General features: G+C 40.8%; 1 protein-coding gene across 3 annotated transcripts in view; it reads left to right on the top strand.

The window, feature by feature from the left end:
- The window catches only part of DERA (deoxyribose-phosphate aldolase), a 52211-nt gene that overhangs the window by 18068 nt on the left and 23201 nt on the right, over window positions 1-10942 (top strand). For all 3 annotated transcript variants that reach the window (XM_085324029.1, XM_085324028.1, XM_085324030.1), the window contains one exon: window positions 6975-7103. In XM_085324029.1, coding sequence (XP_085180155.1) covers window positions 6975-7103 — 129 coding nt within the window. The remainder of the gene's footprint in view (window positions 1-6974; window positions 7104-10942) is intronic.

Raw genomic sequence — 10942 nt, 5'->3', positions numbered from 1 at the left:
CTGGCTTCACTTGCTCTTATATCTTAACCTCTTTCATAGCACCTACAATCTCCGTGCCCTGGCCCTTAAATATATGCAGCTTTACAGATGTGTGCCTTCTTGATGATGGGCATTGACCCAGCAGTTGCTTCTTCTGTGTGATTAAGTTTGGATATAGCCTCAGAAAATGCTGGATGATGGAGACTGGCTGACTGAGGGGTTTTAAGTAGGACAGAATGGTGATGCAAACTCTGTACCAGCTTGAACAGCAACTYGAACGTGTGTCTGAAAAAATTTGTCACTGTCTTAGGGCAATTTTTGGACATAATTATAGTTACCATGCTTCAGAGCTCATAGTCCTTAAGTGCAAGTTAGATAGCACAGAGGTCAGGAAGTTACTGCATGCAGCCAGTTGCAAATAGTCTCTATATTATGTTGCCCAGGATTACAACAAGGCGAGTCAGAGAAAAAATTCATAGATAGATCCAGAGAGAAACTTGACATCAGTGATTGAAATGAAACTGGAATTAAAATGACTTGGACATATGCTGCTAAGTTTTTATGTATGGGAAACTAATTGTTTTCTGTGACCATAAATTATGGGGGAGGAGTGCGCAGACATAGTAATGATGGATGTAGTATAAAGCTGTCAATTTACAAAATAAGTAAATTATAGTTGACTTTTGATTTGGTACACATATTCTTTTCTCCACAAGCTGAAGTCATGACAAGCTTGAAAGACATCCTTTTTTGGCAATGTTTAGCTTACATTTCTTTCACTGAGGGCAGGTTTGAAGTTATTTCCAAATGTTTTCTCAAAGTTTGTTTATGAATGTGAATCTGTGTGGATGGCATATATTTATATTATCATAGAAAAAAAAAACCCAACCTTAGGAACAAAAGCTACTTGCCATCTGATAATGATGCCAAAAATTACTTCAGTAGGATATCTGCTTTTTTTTTGTTGTTGAAAATTCAGCGTTTTGACTCCCTGTTTACTTTGCAATGGATGTATGCTACCTGTGTGAACCTGTAGCATACTAGGTGTGCCTAGTGCTTATATGTGATACACTGCAGTGTRTAAAGTGTTTGAGAGAGATAGAAGAAGAGATGAAGAACTCTCTTAACGGGATCCATATATTATATAAAATTGAAAAAGATGTCTAGGGCGGTAACTGTGTCTGCGTTCAAGGTACTTCATAAACTATAGCTGCCTTGCAGTTCTGACAGAACCTCTGATAATACTTAAAATACTAGTAGGTTTTTATCATTATTTTCTCATGCTGTCATTCTTCAAAACTGCAGGTATTATTGACAAACCGTGTTTGTAGCAGAGTGTTTTATTTTATTGTTCATATTTTTTTTAGCTTTTTTCCTAGACTGTGCAATAATTGGGGTCACTATGTTTGAGAAGCATTGCATTTCTTGCGAGTTTTCTAATTTGTTTCAAAAGTTTGCTGTATGATTATTTTAGTGTATATCCAATTATGTCAAGTTATTTTAAACCCATTCTTAAATATTGTTGGAATCTTTATGACATTCACAATATATTTTCTAGGTCTGTTCTTTAAAAAGAAAAAAAAAGCTAAGAGCTTTTTAGTAATGCTAAACATGAAAGCAAATTTATTGGAGAGCTAACTGAGTTTGGAATATAACCTTAAATGAGATTTAAGTTTATGAACTTACATATACCTTTTAAAACCTATTATCTTTTAGAGCAATAATACTTTCAGTAGTTTTCTCAAGCATTACCTTTTATAGATTTACAAAGTATGAATTAAGATTGAAGAGCAGAATTTAAATCATGTCTATARAAATAGAATTCTGGAGGCTATATGTAAAGAGTTAGGGAGTTGACCAGCAAATTATTGAAAGAACACTGGATTTGTTTTGCTGTTATCAATAAATATGTTGAAGTTACAGTAAAGTTGGTTGAGATGCTATAATATTGCTACTAGTTATACTGCTTTCAGCAAGCAGCTCTGCATACTGTAGCATCAGCTGCTTCTGAATTCTCCATAACCTTTCATTTGAGCCATGTCCACTGCTGTTTCCCCTTAAAAAAAAAGGAAAAAAACAAATACACTGTAAGAAGTTTTAACATGGTTACAGCCATGAAATACATTAGGTATATCCTCATTTTGAAAGCCGCCTTTCAAGACCCCGCGCATTGTTCAAAAATGTTGTAACCGGCTTTACCATTTTCTAGACCTGCAGCCTGTCTCGGGACCCCGAAGTCCGGGTGCGCTATTCCTGCCTTACGGCAGCGGCACGCGTTCCTGAGGCCAAACGCTGTTTTCGGTTTCGTGTGAATCCCTGCGGCCGGGCGCCGCGCTGGGCGACGGCGAGCAGGGCTGGCGGAGCCGCCTGGCGCTGATGCGCCGATAGCCTCGTGCTTGTCGTTTTGCTAACAAACCTGCTGTTGATGTGCCAGGCAGAAGGGGTTTCGCCACTTTCCCATCGTGATTACCTTGATCTTTGGGTCTAACAAAAATTGAAACATCATCCCTCCTCAGTCCCTCTGCCGTTAACATCGGTCAATACGACTGGCTAGATAAAAACAGCAAAAAGAAAAAAAAAAGACAAAAAAGACAAAAAAGCTCAGCTTAAGTATTTTAAGTGTATTATCACCACATTTTTGGAGACGAGCTGATTCACAAAATATTTAAGCTGTGATTTTTTTTTYCCATAGTATTTTTATGTCTTCTGTAGAAGACGTGGATTTTCTCCATTTATTGTGTGAATTTTAGGAACAGGTGTATCACAACATACTATAAGGGCTAATTACTGTAAGGGAATAGTGATGGGGATGTTTGCTTGAGAAACGTATAAGGCACGTTTTCTCCAGGGTAGTTAATAATGGCTAAAAATCATTGGAATGCTTGTACTAGATAGTTGGACATTTAGAAAAAATAAAAAACCCAGCCTTCTGACACGTATCTTTAAAAAAGTGGAACTAAAACAACATCAGTGAAGGCGTGTTGATCTTTCTGTTTGGTAATGTTAAATCCTTTTTTTTTTCTGGCTTCTAGAAATGCATCCAGTGAAAGCAGATTTGTAGTTCATGAAAGTAACAAGATAACGTAAGAGGGTGCAAAGTAGAAAAGTTTTTATGTCYGTCCCATTTTAACAACTGAATCAGTGGAGATACTCCAGGCTACATCAGTGAGCACCTATCGCTAAATAGCATATGTTTGCTTATTTTTTTCCTTTTTTTTTTTTCTTGGCTTAAGACTTAGATGAGTTCTAATATGGATAGTGCTCTGCTTTCAGAATGCTTCAACATCTTTCGGTGCTACAGCAGTATTGGCAGTTTGCTTTAAGGTTTTTTTTGCCCTTGTCTTTAGCAGTCAGAACTGAGACTTGCTTGCAACCTCTTCATGATGGGCTTAACTCACAGCTGAAAATATGCCTACTTTTTTTTTTTTTTATTTATTTTTTATTTTATTTTATTTTATTTTGTGATAGAGGGCTTGCTCAAAAGCTTTCTGCCACAGCTGCTAATGGAGAAGCTCTATCTACTGTATCAACTATTGGGGTGCTATGTAAGTCACAGTCATTTCAGGAACCATGTCCTCCAACTCTACTTCAGCTGGCCTTGCTAGGACGGAGATCTCATCCTGCTGAGACTCCTGCTGCTGATGGGCTTGACAGAGCTGAGTAATTAAATGACTGACTTTTTGGCAAGCACAGCCTGTCTCAGAAGCAGCTCAAGACTCTTTAAAACACTGAGTGCATGCCAGCTGTATTTCAGACATTTCACCAGAAGTTTCAAGATATATAGGTTTGTCATTTGACTTAAATCTGAGTGAGTACTGAAACCTCTTATTTCTTAAAGGAGTAGGAATTTTTACATTTATTTTTTATCAAAGCAGCCCCCATTTGATGTTTTTCAGGCTGGGGTTCTCTGTTTAWTTTTCTCTGTCCCACAGGTAGTTGCATTTCTATTTGCACTTTTACTGCAGGGCTGAGGATGTTCTATGGATGCCAGATACTGTCTGTGATAATTGTTCTCTGAAAAGGGAACAGTATTTATTACCTACATGCATTCCCCATTAAAGTATGCCCACTATGCCATCACTTGGGATAACCTGATAGACACAGATGGTTGGAGATCCTCAGTTTTTCTTGCCTGTGGGTTGAGGCATGCTGTCAGATAATGAGACTRTTCAAATGATCTTGGCTCTAATTGCGTAAAAGAGCACCTTCCAATGGTAGGGAGGATGCTGTAGCTGCAATGTCAGTGAACAACAGTAATGAAGATATAATTTCCTTTCAWGGGGACCTAAATGCACATTCTGTTGATTTTGTTTTGATGACTTTGGCAGTGTATCTTAAAGGTAGAGAAAACTTGAGTCTTTTTTTCTTGTTACCGAAACCAGAAGAACATGAAGGCTGCTTTCTCTGGCTTTCCAAAGGCTTCAGGAAAACATCACTCCACGAAAAGAGACTGCATTTGGATTTAACATGAACAATGTTATCAAATGCACAAGAAAATGGCACACTTCTCTGTATTTCTATTTTGAGTCTTGATTTGATGTAGAAGGTTTCTGGAGTATCAGCAATTGATCAATAAAACATGTTAGACTGCATGCTAGTACTGATTAATTCACACCTTTGGTACACAGTGAGAAACAAGGTGAAGACCAGAGTCTATAAAGGGACTTGCTAAGTGCATTAGCCCATTGTCTACTAATGGGCATAGTATGTCTCAGAGGACCACAGCCGTGATCCCAGCCCCAGCTGCTTGATGCGCCAATGGCATCAATAGGATTCAACGGTACCGTGGGTGGAGGGGAGCTCCAGCCATACAGCGGCCCARCCAGTCCTCCTGGATGTTTCCAAGTCTCATTTGAGGACTGAAAGGAAAAGAAAGCCAGTTATACTTCTGAATAAATTAGACTCACATTTCTGGCAAGAAAAGCATGTTAAAAGCTGTATTTTAGCCTTCTGTAAATTAACTTTTCAATTAAGTATTTAAAGAGTGAGTACAATTTATGAAAAGGACCCTCTTATAAAGGATTCTGTTTATTTTATTTTTTTCTTTGCACTGCAGAAATGGTGACTGTACACTGTAAGATCTGCTACTTTTCTCCATACCATTAACACTGGATGAGTTTTAGTCATCTCTAAGTGACCATGTTCTGACAAATATGTTAATTTCTAGCTTTTGATTGGAAAACCAATGAATTTTGCTGAAGAGAATGGGAAGGTTTCCCTGTGCTCCTCATGTTTCATTACCTGACCAGGCCCACAGGTTCTAGCATTTTTAAAGAAATCCTATCAGTTAGATCCAAATTTATTCTAGTTCCTACTGAAATGAGTCTGTGAAAATACAAAACTGCTGGAAAGTTAGAGCACCTTTTGCCATGATGCTTCGTAGACTCAAAAGCAGAAATTTGTGATGGTTTGATTTGAGTAAACTCTCAAAAAGCAGTCAAACATTGGCCTGGTGTAACTGTTCTTGCTTCTCTGTGGCTTAGCCTGGTGCCAAGAGGTTGAGCAGTGCTTTTTAAGAAGCAGTAGCTAGGTGGATGTGTGATGATTAGCCTCGGAGACAAGCTTACTGTTTGGAGGTGAGAGCTAACGAAAGTTAGAAGCTGGAAGAAAGACTGCTAGAGCCCCCTCAAAGTGAGCGGTACTCTCTGGAAGGAGGAAGTAATAACTCAGGGACAGATTTTGCTTTTCATTTTACAGGTTGCATTAGGATACATAGATAATTGCCTGCTTTATTTCCAGTCTACAAGAGTACTTTAAGTAAGTCAGTCCCACTGTCTGTGCCAGTGTGAACAGCAGTGCTTGCATATAAGATGAGTCATAAAAAATCTCCTTCCTAAATTGCAGCCAGTTTTCTTGCTGAACATGTGGATCAAAAGTGAGGATCCAGTTCTGCCTTTGGATGCCTGTGATTCCCAACAACTTTATTGAGAAATGCGTATGTCAGCTAAGGACAAGTTTAGACTATAATGCGACAGTGAGAAAAGCAACCCAAAAGTCTGGCAGACCTAGGGCCTGAGTTCGGGTTTCGGAGCTGTAGCCCCACTGCAAGCTGAGGTGAGCTGACCTAACTTCTTGCTGCCGTTTTCCCTCTGGCTCTCCACTGAATGGTCCTGCATCCTCCGTGCTGTAGTGTTTGCTTCTTTGAGCTRTTTCAGGTCACTATGTGCTGATCCACATCCTAGGTAACCCCACGAGCTCTGCCACACCTTGAGCTGGTTTATAAATGCAAAACCCTGGGGAGCAGCCTCTGGTGGGTAAGCTTCRGTCTCAGGTTTCAGTCTCCTCTCTGTGGGGATAGCAGTAGCCCATGTCGATCAGGCTGCCTATTTTCAGGAAATTCTTATTTTCAGGAAAGTGAAAAACCATGTGATTCAAGTGTGTAAGCACAGGCATCTAGTTCAGACTTCCCAAGAGAGCCCTGTGGTTCTAGGAGGTTTGGCAGGAGACCTGAGGCGGAGGTGCCTCCTCAGTGGCAGCTGGAAGCCAGGTGAGTTACGCCAGGGCAGCTCCAGTGGCACTCAATGGATCCAACCTTTGTTGTTTTTTAGACTTAACCTTTGGCAAATATGGTTGAACGGGACAGAGAGGTTGGTGACATGATGTTTACAGGAAAACATAACTGTCTCAGAGTACCGATTCAGTTTGCTGATGTATTTATTGCAGGAAAAGCTGCTTCAAAATCAATATTGAGAATATACTGCAAAAACTTAAATACCATAGTATTTTTACTCCTGACATATTCATGAGTGTTCGGCATACTGTGCACATTCTTAGTTTTGAGAGAAATGACATTAATAGCTGTTAAGTTAAGTCTGAAACTGTGTGGCATTGTTAATTACCTCCAGTCATGCAATTTATTGAACTTGGGAAACTTAAGTTCTTGAGTGTTATGACTAATTATAACATTGGAAATTAATCCAGAAGTGGAAATTACAGCCATACTTGAAAATGTTTCTCAGCCAACTTTGATCATTTTCAAATGCTTTTATCCACAGATCTGTATGAGGAGATCCGTCAGTGTCGTGAGGCCTGTGGCGATGCTCATATGAAAACAATCTTATCAACGGGTGAACTAGGGTCACTTGCTAATGTCTACAAAGCCAGTATGATAGCTATGATGGCAGGTAAATATATGTTTGATATTTTTTAAGCTAAGAAATTCTGGAAACTTAAAAATTAGAGTCACCAAAGTTTAGTTTTATATTTAGTAGGTAAAAACTGTTATGCAGCAATTGCTGAAGTTGCAGGTGTAGTACTAAAGTGTCACTTGTTTTGTGTAAGCTAGAAGAACTACACAAAATGTTAAGTAACCCTTAAAACTACTAAATTACAAAAATCACAGGAACAAATAATATTTGTTGTCAAACATGAGATCCTTGGTACATTTAATTAAGGACGCATACATTTGGGGCAGATGAATGTATTATCCAGGCAGTTCTGGAAAGCGTACAGATGTGATTTAGTGGATGGCTCGCAAGCCTGTTTTAAATACAGGGAGAAGATTCGTCCTGACAGCTCTCGTTCRTGTTTTGTGATCTCGAACCACACGGGTGAGATGTGATTTGGAAAGCAACTTGACTGGAAAGGCAGCAAGAGGAAGAGCACCACCCATTGAGTAGGTGCTAAAATGGGCTGWGTTATAACTGGGCCTAACTGGCGCACTCCAAAGCAGTGATATTCAGTACCAGCCATCAATGGGTGCATCAAAAAGTGCTTCAATCTTTCCTCTTTCTGAAAGTTACTTCTAACTTCATCTTCAGGAGTCTGTCTTTTATTCTGAATCTTTTAACTAAAAAACACATTCCCATGAGCAGGGTAGGACTTTTGGGGGCTGCCTGTAGTTTGTTTGTAAGTATTGCTTCTTTGCATAGCTGTAGCCATTGCAGACCCTGAATGTGAAACACCCACTTGAGGTTGGATATATAGCAATATATTCTCTCTGCAGCTTGGGACCAACACCTGGTACAAGTTGCCCTAGAATAACCAAGATTTTAGGGTTGCAGTTTAATACCATCTCTAAGATGCAGGACTAGGAATCAGCTGAAAAAGGTTCTGTTCTTTGAACCTTCCTCTATACATCTGYTTCATCCACAGTGCCTAAAAGAGGAGACTTCAAATATATTAAGAGGGAAATATAATTATGTGCTGAGAGCCACTGGGTTGGTCTGACTTCTAAAGTTCCATCTTTTCTTGTGTTCTTCCCCCCCTCCCATTGTAGTGTCCTCTGACTTGGAAATGCTTTTACTTTAAAGTAAGAAAAAAACACCTAGGTCTCCGTTGTTGGTMTTTAAATAAATATTCAGCTTGCTCCTGATCCCATTATCTCCCTATACAACACTTTGCTTATCTACTTCAAATGGAATGGGAGGCATTTCATGTTTTTTACATGCTCAGCTACTAAGTCAGTTAGTATCATTAGATACAAAGGATCATTATTATGCCAGGAAATACTGCTTTTAATTAAAAGAGGTGTTAAAAGGTATCTTGTCTTTTAAGCTGATATGCTAATCATTATGATCACAGTCTGTATTACGGAATAGTGAAAAGTTCAAGTTGTAGTGCATTATAACATTTTCAGATATTTTACTGGTGTAGTTTTACTGAAATACAGCAGATGGCTCTATTGTTAATGATTTTCATTGCATAGTTATTCATTTTATAAGATAYTCATCCATATGAGTATGTGCAGTAATTTCCGTATTCAATCTCTTGCTTTTTCTTTGCAGGTAGGTGTGAAAAACAGAATTTATTGCTGCCTTACCTACATGCCCTGAGGGGCAATAATGGCAGGCTCTGAGTTCTCAGCACTGCTGAGAACCCTGAATTTGAGTGGAAGTTTGTTTCAGCTGCATATTTGAAGCATTTTGGAGAGGAAGTAATTTGGCATTGACTTTAGAAATTTTGCTGCCTCTGGCCACTTACTCCTGTCCTTGCATCAAAATTTGCTGCTCCTTCAGTTGTGCTCTTACAAATGCTTGTTATACTATGATGTAAACTGAGTTTTCAAAGTAATGAAGTTGAAAATCACTCCAGAAGAGGGGTAACTGGTTTGCTGGGGTTTTCTTTAGTTGGTTGATTATGTTCATCACCTCAGCAATCTGGTTTACAGCCTTATCTTGCATGCAGTTGTATCAGTGTAGCTGAGGAAATGGTGTGCACTCCTTAAACTGATTTTAATTTACAGTGCACGATATAAGCCTATGAGACAGGGATCAGAAAATCCTGGCTGAAGGCACAGCAGAATCCAGGTGTCTCCTCTGCCAAGTAACTTTGCAAAAATTGTGTGCAGTCTTCCTTGTGCTGGTCTAAGGAATTACTGGTATCTACTGGGAACGCCAGCATGCCACACTTAGTCAGCTCGCAAGTGGGGATCCAGCTGCGGGAAGGGWCACCAGCCGCCGATCGCTGGCGTGAAAGGGTACGGTGAAAGGTCARAAAATGGGCATCTCCGCATTGGCTGGGATTTTCAAAGACGGCAGCGAGCCGTGCTGAAGGTGAGGTGGCGTGCCCCCGCGCTTCTCCGCAGTCAAAACAGGCYGCGCGGGCGGCTTGTCTGGGCGAGCGGCTGTATAGTGAACCACAGGGCTCGGCAGCGGCCGTGGAGGAGGCAACAGTAAGTAAGCGTGAGCCCAGGGAGACCTGCAGATCTCAGCAGCGCGCTGGAGGAGGAGCAGGCCGGTTGTAGGAASGCTGCTGTGGACCCCTGCCTTTGTACAACATGCCTGCGCGCAAGACTTTAATGCTTACACCTGCAAGAACGGAGGAAAAAGTGGTGCTTCACGGGGAAGTGAGATAGTAATTTGCTTCTGTTTGAAGCAGTGGCTCTTGGTTCCTCCCGTCTCTGAAATGATAGCTCCAAAGTACCACGCCTGCTCTTTCCTCCTCCTCTAGTGTGGTGTGGAGGCAGGTAGGCATCCCAGTGGGGACAGGCACCCCCTTCTCTTAAACTCTTTTAACCACAGCTGCATAGACTTGACTGCCACGCTAAACATACTGCAGAATATTTAAGAACACGTTTTTCTTGCTGTTGCCCTGCATGAGAAGAGACTGACAGCCCTCAAGGGGCAGTGAGTCAGCTAGCAGGAGCAGTTCTGGCAACGTAAGGAGGAAGTAACGGTTGGTGGCTCTGCATCAGTGCTGAAGCAGCACGTTACCTTCGGAAAGCTGACTGCGAGAAAGCGTGCCTGAGGAGTTGGGAGTTCTTAGTCGTTGTCTATTTATCTTGTCCACCGCCGTTTCTTGAGCTTCTTGAAGCCTTCAAGGCGGGGGGGAGGTGAGTAGATGAGCTTTTTGAGGGAAACTGCCTGCATCTTTGCCTTTCCCAGGCAGCTTCCAGACGCTGAGAAGAGCAAACTATTGAGTGGTTTTCCACATCTGATGGTGCTTGTGTGAGTCAGGTTGGTTTCTGCAGGACAGACTCAAACCTATGTCTTTTTAACCTCTTGCAAGAGACAGTCTGAAGGAGCACAAGTGCCTGTCTATAGCACAAAAGAAAAAAAAAAGTGAAAAGCAGCAAAAGATGGCTGAGGCGATGAGGTCTCTGGTGCCGATAGGCTAGAAGGATAAAATCAAAACACATGAAATGTGCAAGCAGGCTTTTTTTTTTCTTTTTTTTTTTAATTCTTTGATACTGTTCATTCCAAAGTGAACAGAAATAATCTAGACAAATGAGGAAGGAAAGCTTTACCTCACAGCTCTCGGGAGAGCTCACTATCAGCCTGTCAAGGCTTCGTCATGGCTTATGAGAATGGTTCCAGTTAGTGTACGCATACCATTTGCACAGAAAGCTTTTCCAAAACCTGAAGTCACGAGTAGGTTGGCCTTGTCCTGGATCCAGAGAGAGGTTGGCTGAGGACTGTAGTATTCAGTCTTTGCCTTTGAAAGCAGAAGGTGGTTTGGAGCTCCTGGTCATTCTGTTTATGAACTCTTGTCTTTCGTTTATAAAACAAGCTCATTTTTCTCT

The sequence above is a fragment of the Rhea americana genome, unplaced genomic scaffold (genome assembly GCF_003343005.1).
Source record: "Rhea americana isolate MKP2758 unplaced genomic scaffold, rheAme1 scaffold_9, whole genome shotgun sequence".
Lineage (NCBI taxonomy): Eukaryota > Metazoa > Chordata > Aves > Rheiformes > Rheidae > Rhea > Rhea americana.
Note: the sequence above shows the minus strand (reverse complement) of the source record. Positions and strands in the feature narration are given on the sequence as shown.